The 20,912-nt window shown below is 42.2% G+C and overlaps 1 protein-coding gene across 1 annotated transcript in view; it reads right to left on the reverse strand.

The window, feature by feature from the left end:
- The window catches only part of LOC143733617 (alpha-2,8-sialyltransferase 8F-like), a 41,027-nt gene extending 22,986 nt beyond the window's left edge, over window positions 1-18,041 (reverse strand). Inside the window, exons 1-3 of the mRNA XM_077225146.1 lie at window positions 17,851-18,041; window positions 10,188-10,268; window positions 10,018-10,104 (exon numbers count right to left, since the gene is read on the reverse strand). Of these exons, the coding sequence (XP_077081261.1) occupies window positions 10,018-10,104; window positions 10,188-10,268; window positions 17,851-17,957 (275 nt within the window). The 5' untranslated portion in view covers window positions 17,958-18,041. The remainder of the gene's footprint in view (window positions 1-10,017; window positions 10,105-10,187; window positions 10,269-17,850) is intronic.
- Between the last annotated feature and the right edge of the window lie 2,871 nt (window positions 18,042-20,912).

Here is a 20,912-nt window from a genome sequence, read left to right on the forward strand (position 1 = left end):
AAGTAGCAAAACTAATGACAGGATCTCAAGATATTATAAATAGGTAATGTGCTTTGGAAAATTGATCCTTGTTGGAGACAAAGAGGAAGACGAAAATTGGGTTTTTATTATATACATTATAATTACAGTAGACTTTAGATGGGAGAACTTTCACCATTAATTGCCAAACTGATTTTTCATGCAAGTAGTTCTTGCATATACTGTATATTTGCAGAACTGAGAGACGACTGCCTAGGGGAGTGTAGCATCTGGACCAATCGGACACACACTAATTATTTAATTATATTTAATGATTAATCCAGCAAACTCACTCTCCCAACAAAGGTATATGAAGCTCTGCCGAGACTTACATCCCAAATGAAGCGAACACACTGGCAGAACTCGGTGTCCTGTTACAGAAAAAAGTAAGACTGATAAGAAGACTTTTACGACCCCAAAATGAATTTCCAGAGAGTGGTGACTCACCTAATTCAAGCTGAGGAGGAGAAATAACCCCTATTAATCCTATATATTCTATATATAACCACTTGAGAAATGTATAAACATGTATTGATTTTCCTTTTATGTGGTTTGGCCTATGTATTCTTGTAAATTCTATTCGGTTAATGTTTCAGACTTTACATACTATGTGAACCAAATCATAACTGTGGCATGTTTGGTCTCTATAAAATCCAATCTTCGTCCCCCATTTGTTAATGTACATTAAATTTTGCTAACTTTATGACATCTTAGTATTATAGGAACCTTGAAGATTCTTCTCTTAAACACCCAATGACATTACATATTGAAATGCCTCCTTGGACACGATGGGTCGTAAAATTTCCCCTCCAAAGGAAACACTTCTTATTGGCTCACAGACCCCCAGAGGGTGTGACATCTTCATGTTAAAAATCACTGATCACAAGATCAGCTTTCTCTTGCTCCTGGCCTTTTACTGCTGCTTCTTCAAGTTGATGTCTGTTGATATCCTTGTTGATATCCATTAATATCACAAACAGGATTTGTGACAAAGCACAGCCCTGGCGAAGGCCAACCCTCACCTGGAAAGAGTCCGACTTACTGCCGAGTACTCGGAAACAGCTCTTGCTTTGGATGTACAGGGATTTGCTAGCTCTGAGAAGGGATCCCCTCACCCCATACTCCCGCAGCCCCTCCCACCATATCTCCCGGGGGACCCGGTCATACGCCTTCTCCAGATCTACAAAACACATGTAGACAGGATGGGCATACTCCCAAGCCCACTCCAGGATCCTTGTGAGAGTAAAGAGCTGGTCCGTTGTTCCACGGCCAGGATGAAAACCACATTGTTCCTCTTCAATCCACACCTGCCACTCCTTGGGCACTGTACCCGACTTCCACGCAATGTCAAAGAGACGTGTCACCAAGACAGCCCCTCCACATCCAAAGCTTTTAGCATTTCTGGGCGGATCTCATCAATCCCTGGGGCTTTGCCACTGTGGAGATGTTTGACTACCTCAGTGACTTCCAACAGGGAAATTGACGAGAATCCCCTGCCTCTGCTAGAGAGGGCGTGTCAGTCGGATTTAGGAGTTCCTTAAAGTGTTCCTTCCACTGCCCAATTACTTCCTCAGTTGAGATCAACAGAGTCCCATCCTTACTGTACACAGCTTGGATGGTTCCCTGCTTCCCCCTCCTGAGGTGGCGGACAGTTCTCCAGAAGCACTTTGGTGCCGACCAAAAGTCCTTCTCCATGTCTTCTCCTAACTTCTCCCACACCCGCTGCTTTGCATCTGCCACAGCAGAGGCTGCACGCCTTCGGGCCTGTCGGTACCTTGCAACCGCCTCCGGAGTCCCCCGAGACAACAAATCCCAGAAGGCCTCCTTCTTCAGTCGGACGGCTTCCCTGACCACCAGTGTCCACCACGGTGTTCGAGGGTTACCGCCCCTTGAAGCACCTAAGACCTTGAGCAGCTCCCACTGCGGCTTAAGCAATAGAAGCTTTTAACATTGCCCACTCAGGTTCAATGTCCCACAGGGATGCCAGAAAAGCTCCGCCGGAGGTGTGAGTTGAAGATCTCGCGGACAGGGGCCTCCACCAGACGTTCCCAGTTTACCCGCACTACCCGTTTGGGCCTACCGGGTCCGTCTAGATTGATCATCGATCTTCGGCCTCGGGTACTCTGGTACCACATACACTTATGAGCATCCTTATGTTCGAACATGGTGTTCGTTATAGACAATCCATGACTAGCACAGAAATCCAACAACAAACACCCACTCTGGTTCAGATCAGGGGGGCCATTCCTCCCAATCACGACTCTACAGGTATCTCCATCATTGCCAACATGAGCGTTGAAGTCTCCCAGTAGAACTATGGAGTCCCCTACTGGAGCCCCATACAGAACTCCATTCAGGGTCTCCAAGAAGGCCGAATACTCTGAACTGCTGTTTGGTGCATGTGCACAAAAAACAGTCAGAGTTTTGCCCCCCACAACCCGAAGGTGTAGGGAGGCGACCCTTTCGTTCACCGGAGTAAACTCCAACGTTGGAGAGCAACTGGAAAAAAATAAAACTAAAGTTTTTTCGCATTTCATTGATAGAGAGCACGATTGCGTACAGAGGCAATTTGTTCTCTGTATTTTTCAACACAATTATAAGAAAACAAACAAAACCCTAGATATTTATTTTAAACAGTGTATTAAAACAGTGCTGAAAACAGTATTTATAAACAGCATCTAAATTAACGAGAAATAAAGCTTCAACCCCAGACGTTTCCAAGCAGGACAGCAGTAAATGACATTATAAACTTCTTAACTTACAAGATTGATAATATTAGAGAAAAAAATTATAACTACTCAACCTTCTACTACAGTATCGCATCAGGCAGTGCCATGTAGTCTTCTATAGGAGAGGAATAATTTTATAAACTCGTTAAAGGGTAACTAAACCCCTGGTCAAAGCCTGACTCCACCCACTGGCAATATTTGAAAAATGCTTGAAAAGTGGGTAGAGCCCAGCGGAGATAGAGGCGACGAACCGAGGGCGGGGCTGAGCGTGCCCCTGAGACCCGCAGTGACAGCTGCTGTCAAACTAGCTAAAATGGAGTGACGCAAGTAGCTTTGCAACAGAGCGGTCATTTGAAGTCGAGAACTTTTCTCCCCCACCTTCACCTGAAGTGGAGGAGGGTGAATTGTCTGTGGACACCAGCTCAAACTGCGGTCTTGACTCCCGCATCGCGATCGGCATCCGATTATTCTTATATTCAGTCATTTTGAGGTAATTTTTTCCAGGATTATTATTACTATTACGTTCATTATATTTTGCTGCTATGTGAAAAAAATAATCAGCAAATCGCGCCGACCCGTTTGTCGACACCAGAGGATTAACTTTAGCCTAATAAGAAGGAACATAAATTGTGATTAAAAATATATGCTCACTCACATCATGACGCCGCTGCGGTGGTGGAGTTCATGCAGGAAGAGGTACGAAGAGCAACCTTTGGCAGCGCGAGCTGTGTGGAGAAGCCCATTTCCACCACCATTGCGTTGGAGAAGCAATCCCACGTAAAATGCAGGTTGCACACTGGAGCGATAGGCGAGATTAACTACCTAGGCTACACAAAATAATCTAAATAACTATATAAATGCTATGCTAACTAGATGCTAATATATACAGTATCTATCCTGATCGTTTTAAATACTTGTAATTCCAACTCCTGACTCGCTACAGTAGTTTTGACGGAACCAGATGCTTTTATTCCAGGGGCTGCCAAGGGCGTGGTGAGCTCGCACCAAGGGTGTGACAGAGTGACGTCAGAGAGTATTCTACGTCAGAGAGTACCCCTACTGCAGGAGCTTTCCGTTTAACCTGAAGAGGGCAGCACTCAGACGTTTTTACACCATATATTTGAAAATTAAAACACTTTATACCCAAATGTCAAAAAATGTACTCGAATCAATGAACAGCATTTATGAAGCTCCATTCTTACAGATAATTAACCACAAAAAGTTGTTTTAGTGTTTAGTTACCCTTTAAAGGTGCCCAAGAATGTTTTTTTTTTATTATTTTATAATGTTTCCAGGGTTACCCTTATAATGTTAGTATGTTTTTTAGATAAAAAATAATCATAATTTAGAAATAAATGGCATTTTTCCTAGCCTGCTTTTAGCCTCTGATTTGAACACTCTGTTTGAAGGGGCGTGTCTGCTGTGGGATTCAGTGTAACCGCGGCCACTGCTGTGATTGGCTGACATGCTTGCATATGAAATAGCTACGCATTACATGTGAAACTCTCTCCCGAATACTTTTACTACTGCTATTATACGTTTTTACTATAACAGCTATCGAGATTAACAAATCGTGAGATGTTTTTAAAGTATTTAGATCTATTCCCATCACATAAAATGTTGCCGTGATGAGCATTGAGCAGATGACAGTGTGTTGATCGCGAGAATGAAGATCTTATCATTGCAAAGCAGTTTCTGCACTCTCTAATGCTTTCACCAATGCAAACACGATGATGTAAATACAATAAGAGCTTCGTTGTGCAGTAACGTGCGCCATTGATTTCATAACGAGTTTGGCAAGTGTCCAGATAAACTCGCGCTGTGTGGAAAGATTGTTCTTTGATCGCTTTCTGTATATAATTTGTTCACAATTTAAATACGATTATTTTCATCCTACTAAAAGAAACGATGTGAAGCTGATATTTTTGTCACTGGCTTGACTTACTGATGCATAAACAGTATTGAACGATTTTGAGAGAAAGATTACCTGTCTGAACTTGAACAATTACACATCAGAAAGTGTTGCTTGGTAGCTCGATCCGAGGCCAGCTGTGTATTGGCCCAAGTTGAGGAAACAGTCGATGAAATGTTTGGAAATTTCCAGAGAAAATAAAATTAACCCATTGTTTCTTCAGAGGCTCAGATGAAGGAACTAAAAAACACTTTTGTGTTCATGTGTACATCCACACTGAGCAACTGCCATGCTTCGGCTGCGCAGTTCCGCCTGGCATTGAGGGCTGGCATTATGCAAATATTTGGAGGCGTACATATTAATGATCCCGACTATTGCGCCACAGTCGGTATTGTGTGGAGAACCGACAGTTTTTCAGGGGTGGTTTTCATAAACGTGAATTAAATGAGAACGCGAAAACAGTCCAGTTTGAGATTCACTCTATGTCATGTCCATGCACTGAACTCTTGTTATTGGACTATACCAAGGTAAATTCAATTTTGAATTATAGGTCACCTTTAAATCATCTAAATCGACAACATGAATGTTAGACCCTATACCGACTAAGCTACTGAAAGAGATGCTTCGAGAGGTCATAGATCCTCTTCTTAATATCATTAATTCATCTTTGTCATTAGGATATGTACCAAAAACTTTTAAGCTGGCTATGATTAAACTGCAACTTGATCATACACAATTAGTCAATTACAGGCCGATCTCGAATCTACCTTTTCTGTCAAAGATACTGGAAAAGGCAGTATCCGCAAAACTATGTTCCTTTTTAGAAAGAAATTATATCTGAGAGGATTTTCAATCAGGATTTAGACCATACCACAGTACTGAGACAGCTCTCATTAGAGTCACAAATGATTTGCTCTTATCATCCAATCGTGGTTGTATCTCTCTATTAGTACTACTCGATCTTAGTGCTGAATTTGATACTATTGACCACAATTTTTTTTTAAATAGACTCGAAAATTATGTTGGCATTAGTGGAATTGCTTTAGCATGGCATAAATCATTCTTACCTGACTGTTATCAGTTTGTAGCAGTAAATGAAGAGATGTCTTATCGATTACAAGTTCAGTTTGGCGTACCACAAGGCTCAGTATGAGGACTCTGTACATGCTACCCTTTGGAGATATCATTAGTAAGATAGCATTAGTTTTCACTGTTATGCTGATGATAGTCAGCTCTATATTTCCCCATGCCCTAACAAACTTGTCAATTAAAAAAAATAAACGGAATTGGATGGCTAGTAATTTCGTGCTACTTAACTCTGAAAAAACAGAGATTCCTATTATCGGAAAAATAACGTCCTCACGTAATATTTAGAACTAATATAGATCCCTTGATGGCTGCTCTGTCAAGTCCTCGTCGTCGGTTAGGAATCTGGGTGTGCTCTTTGATACCAATTTTTCATTGCATTCTTCCATCTTAAAAAATATATCAAATTACGACATATGCTTTCAATGACAAATGCGGAACAGTAATTTCATGCATTCATGACATCAAGGCTAGATTATTGTAATGCTCTTATGGTTAGGTAAGCTGGAACTGGGAACACTTCCCATTAATCCTGATGTACATGTTACATCATAAGAAGAATGGTGTCTATGCTAATATTAGTCTCTTTGTTTATCCTGAGGTTTACTGCAGTCTGCCGAATCCAGGTCGAATCCGGATCTGATAAAGGACCTGCGCCTGGACACGACGACAACGCAGTCCTGAAGTGTCAACTAGTCTCTCCCCTCTGAAGGCTTACTTCCCTTTACCTCTGTACAGATAAAACGTTGTCAAAATTATTCCAGTTTACATGGATACACGGAAGCAACAAAAAGTTCTGGCCAGACAAGTAACTTTGTGAGGTCAATTTGTAAAGAAAGACTACACGCCTGCACACACATACATATATACACGGAACACAATTATAATCGCAACACTTTTGTTTTTGCCCCTATTTTCATGAGCTGAACTAAAAAATTTAAGACTTTTTCTATGTACACAAAAGGCCTATTTCTATTAAATATTGTTCACAAATCTGTCTTAATCTGTGTTAGTGAGCACTTCTCCTTGGCCGAGATAATCCATCCACCTCACTGGTGTGGCATATCAAGATGCTGATTAGACAGCAGGATTATTGCACAGGTGTGCCTTAGGCTGGCCACAATAAAAGGCCACTCTAAAATTTGCAGTTTTATCACACAGCACAATGCCACAGATGTTGCAAGTTTTGATAGAGTATGCAATCGGCATGCTGACTGCAGAAATGTCCACCAGAGCTGTTGCCCTTGAATTGAATGTTAATTTCTCTACCATAAGCCGTCTCCAAAGGCGTTTCAGAGAATCTGGCATACATCCAACCGGCCTCACAACCGCAGACTACGTGTAACTACACCAGCCCAGAACCTCCACATCCAGCATTTTCACCTCCAAGAACGTCTGAGACCAGCCACCCGGACAGCTGCTGGAACAATCGGTTTGCGTAACCAAAGAATTTCTGCACAAACTGTCAGAAACCGTCTCAGGGAAGCTCATCTGCATGCTTGTCATCCTCATAGGGGTCTCGACCTGACTCCATGGTATGGGCAGGCGTATGTTATGGACAACGAACACAGGTTCATTTTATTGATACCATTTTGAATGCATAGAGATACAGTGACGAGATCCTGTTGTGCCATTCATCGTCGACCATCTCCTCATGTAAAAGCATGATAATGCACGGTCCCATGTTGGAGGATCTGTACACAATTCCTGGAAGCTGGAAAAATCCAGGTTCTTACATGGCCAGCATACTCACCGGACATATCACCAATTGAGCATGTTTGGGATGCACTGGATCGGCGTATACGACAGCTTGTTCCAGGTCCTGCCAATATCCAGCAACTTCGCACAGCCATTGAAGAAGAGTGGACAACACTCCACAGGCCACAATCAACACCCTGATCAACTCTATGCGAAGGAGCATCTCGACATGCTGTCTAATCAGCATCTCGATATGCCACACCTGTGAGGTGGAAGGATTATCTCGGCAAAGGAGAAGTGTCAATGTCAATGTCACCTTTATTTATATATCACTATTAAAACAACACAAGTTGACCAATATGCTTTACATCATCACCGAAAAGTAGAAAACAAATAACACAATAGTAATAGAATAAAACAAAAAAAAACATGTATATATATATATATATATATATATATATAATTTGTTTGTAAACGCGCATATCTATAGACTGAACACATAATATGCATGAGCGTTTTAACAGATTCGCGTTTTTGACGTTTTCTAAGTTTTTTCTCGCTTGCACCTTGGTACCTATTTCAAGGTTTGCGTTCTCGAGCCACCATACACTGTTGTTGTGCGAATGAGCGGCCGGAGCGTGTTAAAGGTTTTCTGTTAGAACGGTGTTGTGTTAGCCGCCCCTAAGTTAATATAATGATGTTTGCAATGGAAGTGAATCAATCAAAACTAACTTTAGCTGGACAATAACTTTATTCTAGATCTGCTGTAAAGCCTAAACAAACAATCTAAAAAAATAAAATAAAATTGAATGTTATTTTAACGTTGGCCTTCGCCAGGGCTGCGCTTTGTCACCAATCCTGTTTGTGATATTCATGTACAGGATAACAAGGCGTAGTCGTAGTGGGGAGGGGTTGCAGTTCGGTGGAATTGGGATCTCGGCACTGCTTTTTGTGGATGATGTCGTCCTGATGGCATCATCGGTCAGTGACCTTCAGCTCTCACTGGATCGGTTCGCAGCAGAGTGTGAAGCGGTTGGTATGAGGATTAGCACCTCTAAATCTGAGGCCATGGTCCTCAGCAGGAAACCGGTGGAATGCGAACTCCAGGTAGGGAATGAGTCCATACCCCAAGTGAAGGAGTTCAAGTACCTCGGGATCTTGTTTACGAGTGTGGGGGGACTAGAGCAGGAGATTGGCCGGAGAATCGGAGGAGCGGGGGCGGTATTGCATTTGCTTTACCGCACCGTTGTGACGAAAAGAGAGCTGAGACGTAAGGCAAAGCTCTCGATCTACCGGTCAATTTTCGTTCCTACCCTCACCTATGGTCAAGAAGGCTGGGTCATGACCGAAAGAACGAGATTGCGGGTACAAGCGGCCAAAATGTGTTTCCTCAGGCGGGTGGCTGGTGTCTCCCTTAGAGAGGGTGAGAAGCTCAGCCATCCTCGAGGAGCTCAGAGTAGAGCCGCTCTTCCTTTGCGTCGAAAGGAGCCAGTTGAGGTGGTTTGGCTATCTGGTAAGGACCTCGGGGAAGACCCAGGACTAGGTGGAGAGATTATATCTCCACACTGGCCTGGGAATGCCTCGGGATCCCCCAGTCAGAGCTGGTTAATGTGGCTCGGGAAAGAGAAGTCTGGGGTCCCCTGCTGGAGCTGCTGCCCCGCGATCCGACCCCGGATAAGCTGATGAAGATGGATATGGATGGATATATATATATATATATATATATATATGAACTTTATTTAATTTCCTATTATCCCTGTAAAGCTCCTTTGAAACAATCTATATTGTTAAATATGCTATATAAATGAAGGTGATTTGACTTGTTTTGAATTGATCTCTCTAGTGTTCTCTAGGCAGTGCAGTAGTCTGTGTATTCGTAGGATTTTGGGTGTCATACGAGGCCAAAGTTTGATTCTGAAAAAAGATAATGTGTTTTTGACTAAAGTATTTGAATTTGATGTGGAAGTTTGATGTGTATACGAACTGGTGGGTAGTTTTGAGACTGTGTTAGTTGTGAGAAAATGGTGAATTGTGTGTGAGCAATCAAGAAAAACTGTTATAAGTATCATATTTTCCATACTAGAGCAGTTTCGTTGTCTTCTGAAAAAGAACTTTATCTCCTCTCCCTCGTCGTCTCTCACGTCAGCAAATATACAATACATGTAAGAAGTACTTGGCTACAAATCAATCCATCCAGCATTTGTTTTTTTTATGCCATATCCCAAAATCTGCATAAAAACAGGTGGATGGATTTTATTTTTTTTCATATTGGGTATGTTGTGTGTGTTAAACAAGTGCAGTACTGTGGAAGAGAATCTTCTACACAGTATCAAACTCTGTTATCCTAAAATAATAAATGTTTCATGAGATGAGGAACAAAGAAACTAAAGGAATGTGCAACTGAACGTACAAGTTGTTCCTGTAGTTCAAATAGCATATTATCATGCCAAGATCATCAGTACGATACCCAGGAAATACATCAACCTGAGAAAATGTCAACATTGAATATTTGCAAGTCACTTTTTGATGACATGAGAGCATGAATGTGGCAAGAGCAAGACGTTAAATACACACCTGTTTAGCTCCCGCTCAGTTTTGTTAGATTTGTATGGGCAGCTCATGAAATCTGACAGCTCCTGCGTGAACCTCTTGAGTTTTATACTGAGAGGGAAACAAAGGCATTTAATTCAATTGTCAGTTCTGTGAAATATCAGGATCGCTGGTTGATCTTCATTCTCACGCACCTTTTAGCCGGTTTTATAACAGAAAACTTTTGTCTGAGTTTTGTGCAGCGCAGCTTCTGAAGCGCTTTTGTCATCGAATCTCTGAAAGAAAAAGAGCATATGTCATTTTTTTGCTGCTCATTATCTTGCCTCTAAATCATAAACCTGTTTCAACCAAATCTATTACATTCTTGTTGCGCCTTTAGGTTCTTACATTTATTGTTATGAAAAATGCATTAAAATACTATTTTAAAAACCCATTTTACTCTTAAACTGTGAGAAAATCAAAGCCATACAAGCCAGAAAACTTAATCAAGGAGCTGACATTTGCTATGCAGATTGTTTATATCGTCACACAATTATCATCAGCTCTAATCTGATAAACACTACTAGAAGGCATTAAGATTTTAAGATTTTAAGATTAAATTTTTTGTTTGCTTCGAGGCTGTAAGCTCCGTCTAAGCCTCCTTTTAGCTTCGTATTTCTTTCTGTTTTGAACCATCATTTACTACCATTTCTAGTTGTTTATACTACTAAATACAGCTTAGACAACATCTCAGATTAACCTGACATCGCTAGCTTCCGTTATTGTTAGCACAACACGCTAGTAACTCGCTAGCCTGTTAACGCGCAACCCGTGCACTCAGTTATTTATTTATTTTTCTCTTGCACGCCCGCGCCTCTGAGTTCATAACAAGCCCAGGTGAGTAAGAATCAGTCAACAAACACGGTGAGTAATGTCTTGTCCCGTTAATGTCACCTGCACTCTATGTTACATGTTTAGCATAGCCTTCCCCGTCAGCAATATAGGGTTTATATGTGATAAATGCAAGGAGACAGTCAGGCTGACGGAGAAGATTTCAGAATAAGAGACACGCATCCAAACTTTAATTGAGAATAGTAATTGTGCTAGAGCTTTAGATACTATTTTGGATGCGCCTAGCATAGTGAACCCTTTACATGATTCGGTTCCGGCTGAATTATTGCCTGTGCAGCCAGGCAGATGGGTGACAGTGAGGGATCGCTCTAGTCGCGGATCAAAAAAACACTCTTCCGTTCCCATTACCATAACAAATCGATTTGCCCCGCTCAGTGAAACACCCACTGAGAATTCTGTTGATTGTGCCCTGGTAATTGGTGATTCAATCACACGGAACGTGAAAATAGAGACACCAGCCACCATAGTCACATGTTTGCCGGGAGCCAGAGCGCCTGACATCAAAGCAAATCTAAAAATGCTGGCTAATGCTAATCGTAAATTCTCTGCTAATCGTTATTCACGTCGGCACTAATGATGTTTGACTCCGCCAGTCGGAGATCACCAAAATTAATATTAAAGAGGTGTTTGAACTCGCAAGTACGATGTGAGGCACTGTAATTTGCTCTGGCCCCCTTCCTGTTCGAAGGAGTGATGAGATAGTTAGTCAAGTCTAGTTGGCAGTTAGCAGATTGTCATCACTCAATGGCTGGCTGTCTAAGTGGTGTCCGCAAAATAATATAGAATTCATAGACAATTGGAAAAGTTTTTGGGGCAAACCTGACCTGTTGAAAAGAGATGGTATTCATCCCTCCTGGGATGGTGCTGCTCTTCTCTCTAGTAATTTGGCTCATAGTCTTAGAGATAAAACATGACAATCTGGGGCTCAGGTCAGGAAGCAGACAAACTGGCTAAACCGACCGTCTGCTAGCGGCCTCGCAACACCAAGGTCAGATAAATCCCATCACATAGAGCCTCTTTCACCTAGATATCATCATATAGAGACTGTGTCTGTTCCCCGAATTTGGAAATCCAAAAAACGTCCAAACCCATCTAAGGTTAAAAATGTAATTGACGTTCAACAAATAAAAAATAGATATAATACAGATGAGCAAACGGTAAAGCTTGGGTTGCTGAATATTCAATCTCTTACTTCAAAAGCGCTCATAGTTAATGATATAATTTCAGATTATAACCTAGATGTGAACATGAACCTCGCCTGAAAGGCAAAGGGGGAGGTGTTGCTGTAATTTATAGTAATATTTTCAAAACCACTAAAAAATATAGTTTGAAATATACTTATTTTGAAGTGTTGGTGCTTAATGTAAATATATATAATGTAAACGATGAATCACGTTTGAGAACTCTCCTGGCAACTGTATACAGGCCACGAGGGCACCATAAAGATTTTATCAAATAATTTGCTGACTTTCTATCAGAATTAGTATTGACTGCAGATAAATTACTAATTGTTGGTGATTTTAATATACATGTAGATAATGGAAAAGATGCATTGGGATTGGCATTTAAAGACATTCTTAACTCTATTGGAGTTAGACAACACGTGTCAGGACCTACTCATTGTCGTAATCATACTCTAGATCATGGAATCAAGGTTGATGCTGTTGAAGTTCTGCAGCAGAGCGACGACATCTCAGATCATTATCTAGTCTCATGTAAATTACATTTAGCCAAGGCTGCAAAGCCAACTCCGTGTTACAAATATTTTAGACCAATCACTTCTGCCACTAAAGATTGCTTTATCAATAATCTTCCTGATCAGTTTCATCATCTCAGCATCCCAGATTGCTTAGCAGAACTTGATATTGCAACAGAAACTTTTAACTCTCTCCTTTCCAGCACTTTAGACACAGTTGGTCCGTAGCGCTTAAAGAAGATTAAAGAAAATAGTCCAACGCCGTGGTACAACGAGCACACCCGGGCCCTTAAGAGAGCAGCCAGAAAAATGGAGCGCAACTGGAAGAAAACAAAACTAGAGGTCTTTCGGATTTCATGGAAGGAGAGCTCGATTGCTTACAGAGAGGCGTTAAAAGCTGCTAGATCTGCTTATTTTTCAACCCTATTAAAAGAAAATAAACATAATCCTAGGTATTTATTTGAAAAAGTGGCTACACTAACGAAAAAGAAAGCTTCAAGCCCAGAAGTTTCCAAGAAACACAGCAGTAATGACTTTATGAACTTCTTCACTTATAAGATTGATAATATTAGGGACAAAATTATAACTATGCAATCGTCTACTATAGCATCGCATCAAGGAGTGCATTATAGTCCCCCTGAGGTAAAATTTGATTCATTTGTTGCTATAGGAGAAGAAGAATTTTGCGAAGTCGTTAATTCATCTAAATCAACAACATGTATGTTAGACCCTATAACGACTAAGCTACTGAAAGAGATGCTTCCAGAAGTCTTAGATCCTCTTCTTAACATCATTAATTCGTCTTTGTCTCTAGGATACGTACCAAAAACCTTTAAGCTGGCTATGATTAAACCGCTTGTTAAAAAAACGCAACTTGATCCTACGGAATTAGTCTATTACAGGCCGATCTCGAATCTACCTTTTCTATCAAAGATATTAGAAAAAGCAGTATCCTCACAACTGTGTTCCTTTCTTGAAAGAAATGATATCTGCAAGGATTTCCAGTCAGGATTTAGATCGTGGTTGTATCTCTCTATTAGTGTTACTTGATCTTAGTGCTGCATTTGACACCATTGACCACAACATTCTCTTAATTAGACTAGAAAACTATGTTGGCATTAGTGGAATTGCATGAGCATGGTTTAAATCATATTTATCTGACCGCTATCAGTTTGTAGCAGTAAATGAAGAGATGTCTTATCGATCACAAGTTCAGTGATCTTATCGATCACAAGTTCAGTATGGCGTACCACAAGGCTCAGTTCTCGGACTGCTGCTTTTCACTCTGTACATGCTACCTTTAGGAGATATCATTAGGGAACATGGAATTAGCTTTCACTGTTATGCTGATGATACTCAGCTCTATATTTCTTCAAAACCTAACGAAACTCACCAATTCACAAAATTATCGGAATGCATAGTTGATATAAAAAATTGGATGACTAGTAATTTCCTACTACTAAATTCTGAGAAAACAGAGATTCTAATTATTGGACAAAAAACTTCCACACGTAATAACCTAGAATACCGTCTAACACTTGATGGCTGCTCTTTTAAGTCTTCATCGTCAGTTAGGAACCTGGGTGTGCTCTTTAAAACCAATCTTTCATTTGAAAGTCATGTAAGGCCGTCAAACTCAATCCAATGGCGGTATTCGAATTAGCGGTGAAGGTCTTTGCGTGTTACTGTCTGTTCTCGCGGCAACGTATTTTTGGTTAAATGCAATACATTTTCTCCTATATATTTTCTCGTTATTTCATCTGACTCCATAAATGAAAAGGCTTTAATGATATCTGTGCATCATAAAATGGGAGTGAATGTTTTACTATTCTTTTAGACTCTTGAATGAAAATGATGTCAAAGTCAATTAGAATAATCAAATGTCACAATTTAATATGTCAGGTAAATGTATCATTATAATTTCATAATCAATTCAAGGATAATCAATGCAAAACATCAAATGCTCTAGAACAAAGAGGAAAAAGTTTACCCGACAAGAAATGCGTGAGGCTGAGAGTCTCGCAACTCTCAGCCTCACGGGCCGATCTCAGATATAGAACAGCCCTGAGCTCTAGCTGCGTTTCATTATATACCTAGACCTCATTTCAAATCTAAACATCATCCACAGTGGTAAGTAGAGATGCACCGATTGATCGGCTGGTGATCGGAATCGGCCGATTTTCACGTGATCGGCCATGATCGGCGACCGGCCGGTCAGTCTGACATATGCCGATTTTTTTTTTTGCCGGTCAAATGCACTCGGGCGCCGCATGATTAACATCGCGCAAAATCAGCATCACACGTGCACACAGAACGCACATGTAGGAAACCTTGTGAATTATGGCCGTTTCACACCGCAAGCGTGAGCAGCGCAGGGTTTTTTTTTCCCCCGGCGTGCATGTTAATCAATGAGTGCATTCACACGGAGAGCAGGAGCAGCGCGTGAGCGTCGAGCAGGAGCGTCGCGTGAGCAGCAGGGAAGCGGGGTTTCGGCGCAGAGTCTATTTTTGCTGCGCTGCTTGTGCCTGCGTCTGCATGTGGCAGACGAGAGAAGAACTGTTTGCGAAATAAAACTTGCCATTGATGTACAAGTGATTGCAATAGGCTGTGTGTGTGTGTGTGTGTGTGTGTGTGTGTGTGTGTGTGTGTGTGTGTGTGTGTTTTAAGAAACATCTTTATACTGCAAGGCTATATATTTATTTTATTTTTATTTGCTCTTTATATATTATTTTATTGCCATTACCTGTTTTCATACAGAAGTTTAGTTTCGTAAATAAGTAAATATATCACTTTTTTTTGGGTTGAATATATGGAAATGAAAATGGTTCTTCCATACCATAACTCTGCATTTAGATATGTGTGAATTTCCCACACCAGGAGAAATAATTTATATAGTTTTATTTTATCTAATTTGTTCAAAAAATGTTCTATGTTCTATGTAAAATGTTCTATTAAAGAAAATATAGAAAATAAATATTTGTGTTTGCTGTAAAGTGGTTAGAAAAAAAGAAATCGGAATCGGCTAAAATCGGTATCGGCAGGCCAAACTCATGAAAAATCGGAAATCGGAATCGGCTTAGAAATTTGTAATCGGTGCATCTCTAGTGGTAAGTCACCATTTGCTAGCAGTGGAAAATTAGCATTCAGTCAGTAAATGGTCAGATGGTTTTAACTCAAAGACACACCCTCCTTTGTGGAAGATGTTTCTAAACCTCCTAAGAACTTTATTATCTTTTGGGTTTACTTCTTTGGTAATGAGACATTTGTACCAGTCGCACCGAGACATTTCAAATAACACCAAACATATATAAACCTTGATGTTAATCATTCACATTAAACCATTTAGATTCTTGTGTGAGTTTGGGAGATCTCTGCCAGGATGAAGAATGGGGAGAGAAATGTAGATTAGCATGAGGGAGGTGAGACCTTCGTCTCAATAGTGCATGAGGGGGAGTTCAAATGTTAACTTCCTTTGTTTTCTCAGAGAGTGGCCCTCTCTTAAAGTCCTTCCAGTTTTTCCAGTCTTACAGTCACGTGTCTAGTTTCTGTAAAACTGCATTTTTCCATCCTAAAAATATATCTAAATTACATCATATGCTCTCATTGACAAATGCAGAACAACTAGTTCATGCGTTCATGAAATCAAGGCTAGATTATTGTAATGCTCTACTGGGTGGTTGCCCTGCACGCTTAATAAACAAACTACAGCTAGTTCAAAACGCAGCCGCTAGAGTTCTTACCAGAACCAGGAAGTACGACCATATTAGCCCGGTTCTGTCAACACGGCATTGGCTCCCTATTAAACATCGTATACATTTTAAAATATTGCTGATTACTTACAAAGCACTAAATGGTTTAGCTCCCCAGTACTTGAGCGAGCTCTTAACGCATTATAGTCCTTCACGTCTATTGCGATCTCAAAGTTCTGGCCAGTTGATAATACCTAGAATATCTAAATCGACTGCTGGCGGTAGATCCTTTTCCTATTTAGCACCAAAACTTTGGAACAATCTTCCTAACATTGTCCGGGAAGCAGACACAGTCTGTCAGTTCAAAGCTAGACTAAAAACACATCTCTTTGACCTAGCATTCACATAAAACTCTATAGACTTCTATAATTCAATATTAGGCTGCTTAGATTAGGTCAGCCGGAACTGGGAACACTTCCCTCAAATCCTGATGTACTTGTTACATCATAAGAAGAATGGCATCTATGCTAATTTTAGTGTCTTTGTTTATCCCGAGGTTTTCCCGCAGCCTGCCGGATCCAGGCGGTTTCCAGATCTGACGAAGGACCTTTGCCTGGACCCGATGACAACGCAGTGCTGAAGTGCCAACTAGCCTCTCCCTATGGAGGATCCCTATACCACTCTACAGATAAAGCGTTGTGGAATTTTTCGGTTCGCGTACCTACCCAAAGTGATAAGATAAAATTAAAATTCTGCATCAAAATTTATAGACAAGTATTTTGTTTAGGCATGGTTTGTAAGGAATTACAAACCTGCTCACATATATTCAAACGCACATAACTATAGAATCAATTCTTAATGCGCATGTGAACGCCATCAGCGTCTATCACAGGTTCATGTTTAAAGTCTGTTTAGAGAGAACGGTGTCGTCTTAGCGGCCCCTAATTTAATAACAAATGATCATTTAGACAAAAGTGAATCAATCAAAACTAACTTTAGCTGGAAAAAACATTTTTCAAGAGCCACTATAAAACTAAACCAATCTCTGTTACCTTAAATTATATCTTTATCTCTGTAAAGCTGCTTTGAAACAATCTACATTGTTAAAAGCGCTATATAAGTGAGGATGACTTGACTTGAGCAGAAAAACAGCAAATGGTTCAAACATTTTCACCACAGTAAATTGAAGGATTTATTTGAAGCACAATAGAGTGAAACACCTTTATCTCTGATTCAGTGTTGATCAGCTCTACTCTCCTGCGTAACATATCTAAAACATTTATATTCTGACAAAATTATAATGATGTTTCCTTCTAAACTAATGACAATTAAATAACAATACACTTGTGTGTTTCTTAGACTCCTCAGAAAAAAGTTTAACAACTTCATGAGCAAGCACAATATCATATTGTATTAGTGTCATCAATTAGAACAAAAAAAAAACTCACTTATTAAGACGCAAATCTTAAACTACTCATAGACTTTAGGCTACTTAAAAAAACAGCAACACGGAGCCCGATTTGAATTCATTTAAATAGCGTTTATTGAATTATAATGAAATATCGAGATAAAAGCGCTCACCTGGACGAGTGTGTGTCGGGTGTGTAGTAAAACATCACACACACACCCTGAAAGATGACCAGGACCATCAGCAGTGTCAAGACCCACTGGAGAGACGCCGATGCCATCAGAGACACATTCAGTCATGCACGAGTGTGTGCGCGTGTGTGTGTGTGTCGCCTTTAACCCATGAATCTCACTCACTCTCTCACACACACACACTCGTCTCCGCCCCTCTTAAACTCGCTCTTAATATGCTGTAAAATGGTCATATGATTTTAAACCCGATATTGACTTGTAATTTGCGTTGTGGAATTTTGTCAGGGAAGATGCGATTTTTATGATTATTTTTAGTAGTAGTTTTGTGTTTGACTGTGGAATTGCCTTTGTCGAGAATGGTGTTTAGATTATTGATGTGGAGGAGCCATTTGCAATCCAGTGTAGCCTACTACTGATTCACAATTTCTCTCTCTCACTCTCTCACACACACACACACACACACACACACACACACACACACACACACACACACACACACACACACACACACACACACACACACACACACACACACACACACACACACACACAGAAAGAATAGCTTGAGTTGATCTTGTTTTATAGCCTAATCTGTAGGATTCCCAAAAAGATGTAGCAGAATAGCTTTCATTCTGCAAAAAGTCGTAATAATTATAAAAAAATTATGGTTCACGTACCTACCCGAAGTGATGAGATAAAATAAAATTCTGCATCAAAATTTATAGACAAGACAAGTAGTTTGTTTAGTTTGTAAGGAATTACAAACCTGCGCACATATATTCAAACGCACATAACTATAGAATCAATTCTTAATGCGCATGTGAACGCAATCAGCGTCTATCACAGGTTCACGTTTAAAGTCTGTTTAGAGAGAACGGTGTCGTCTTAGCGGCTCCTAATTTAATAACAAACTATCATTTAGACGGAAGTGAATCAATCAAAACTAAATTTACCTGGAAAAAACATTTTTCAAGAACCACTATAAAACTGTCACAGTGTCTGGTTTGTGTTTCCCTGGGTGTCCACTAGAGGTCTCTTCCCCATACTGTCACCATTCACTCTGGAACTGCATTCCCCACAATCCTTGTCTGTACCAATCACTGTTCATTGCACTCAGCTGTTCCCCGTCATCATTGTACCCAGCTGTTCCCTGTTATACATTGTTTAGTTCTGTGTGTATATATACCCTGTCTTTTTTAGTGTTTGTCACAGAGTCGTTGTTGTATGTTACGCTACACTTCTGAGGTCTGTTGCTAGTCTGTTTCTTGTTTATTTTTGTGTATTTGTTTTTGGACTGATTAATATGGATTTTGACCCCTGCATGGATGACTACGATTCTGATTACTTGGATTTTGACCTTTGCATGGATGATGACGAATTGGATTGCCCTAACAATAAACATACTGTTTTTGGATCTACCTGTTCTTCTGTGTGTTCCCGTGACAGAACGACTCCGTCACAACATAGATCCAGCGGTATGGATTTTTGTGGCTCTTTCCCAACCACGAAGACAGAGAGGAGGCAACAGCGGGGGAATTCGCCAGTCGAAGAGGTCCCTACCCGTATTAACATTTTTCAATGCTCTGCATTATTGGCCCGCCAGACTGAGGAGGCCATGGCGGTCAATTCCCTTGAGCACCCTTCCACCGATGACCTAGAGTCTTTAAGGGGAACCCGTCTGGCCAAGTTTTCGGGGACTCGTGGAGGCCGCAGGAGAGGAGGTCCTAGAAGTGAGCCCCGGAACCACTCTCCACTTTGGTCTTTCTCCGACCATGGGTCGGTGATGCTCAGCCCAGAGCTCCCTTCACCGCTGGTCCTGTCCAGCCCGGAGCCTGCACCTTGCCATAAAAAACGGCGGAGGAGGAGGAAGACTTCCTGCCTCTCCAGTGACCCAGAGACCATACCAGAGCTAGAGCCAGTGCCCGTTCCAGAGCCGGAGGCAGAGCCAGTGCCCGTTCCAGAGCCGGAGGCAGAGCCAGTGCCCGTTCCAGAGCCGGAGGCAGAGCCAGTGCCCGTTCCAGAGCCGGAGGCAGAGCCAGTGCCCGTTCCAGAGCCGGAGGCAGAGCCAGTGCCCGTTCCAGAGCCGGAGGCAGAGCCAGTGCCCGTTCCAGAGCCGGAGGCAGAGCCAGTGCCCGTTCCAGAGCCGGAGGCAGAGCCAGTGCCCGTTCCAGAGCCGGAGGCAGAGCCAGTGCCCGTTCCAGAGCCGGAGGCAGAGCCAGTGCCCGTTCCAGAGCCGGAGGCAGAGCCAGTGCCCGTTCCAGAGCCGGAGGCAGAGCCAGTGCCCGTTCCAGAGCCGGAGGCAGAGCCAGTGCCCGTTCCAGAGCCGGAGGCAGAGCCAGTGCCCGTTCCAGAGCCGGAGGCAGAGCCAGTGCCCGTTCCAGAGCCGGAGGCAGAGCCAGTGCCCGTTCCAGAGCTGGAGGCAGAGCCAGTGCTGTCTGCCTTCCTGGACCTGGACTATCTGGAGCGTCTGGCTCGGATCCTGAACATACCCGTGTCTGCTGTTCCAGAGCCGGAGGCAGAGCCTGTGCCTGTTCCAGAGCCGGAGGCAGAGCCTGTGCCTGTTCCAGAGCCGGAGGCAGAGCCTGTGCCTGTTCCAGAGCCGGAGGCAGAGCCTGTGCCTGTTCCAGAGCCTGTGCCTGTTCCAGAGCCGGAGGCAGAGCCTGTGCCTGTTCCAGAGCCGGAGGCAGAGCCTGTGCCTGTTCCAGAGCCGGAGGCAGAGCCTGTGCCTGTTCCAGAACTGGAGCCAATGTCTGTTCCAGAGCCAGTGCCTGTTCCAGCGCCAGAGCCAGTGTTTGTTTCTGTGTCTGTGTCTGTTCTTGTGGCTGTTACAGTTTTTGTGTCTGTTCCTGAGCCGGTGGAGCGGGGAGTTCCAGAGCCGGAGGCAGAGCCTGTGCCTGTTCCAGAGCCGGAGGCAGAGCCTGTGCCTGTTCCAGAGCCGGAGGCAGAGCCTGTGCCTGTTCCAGAGCCGGAGGCAGAGCCTGTGCCTGTTCCAGAGCCGGAGGCAGAGCCTGTGCCTGTTCCAGAGCCGGAGGCAGAGCCTGTGC

Source organism: Siphateles boraxobius, unplaced genomic scaffold (genome assembly GCF_051911475.1).
Source record: "Siphateles boraxobius isolate OS27281-9 unplaced genomic scaffold, OSU_SipBor_1 126, whole genome shotgun sequence".
NCBI lineage: Eukaryota > Metazoa > Chordata > Actinopteri > Cypriniformes > Leuciscidae > Siphateles > Siphateles boraxobius.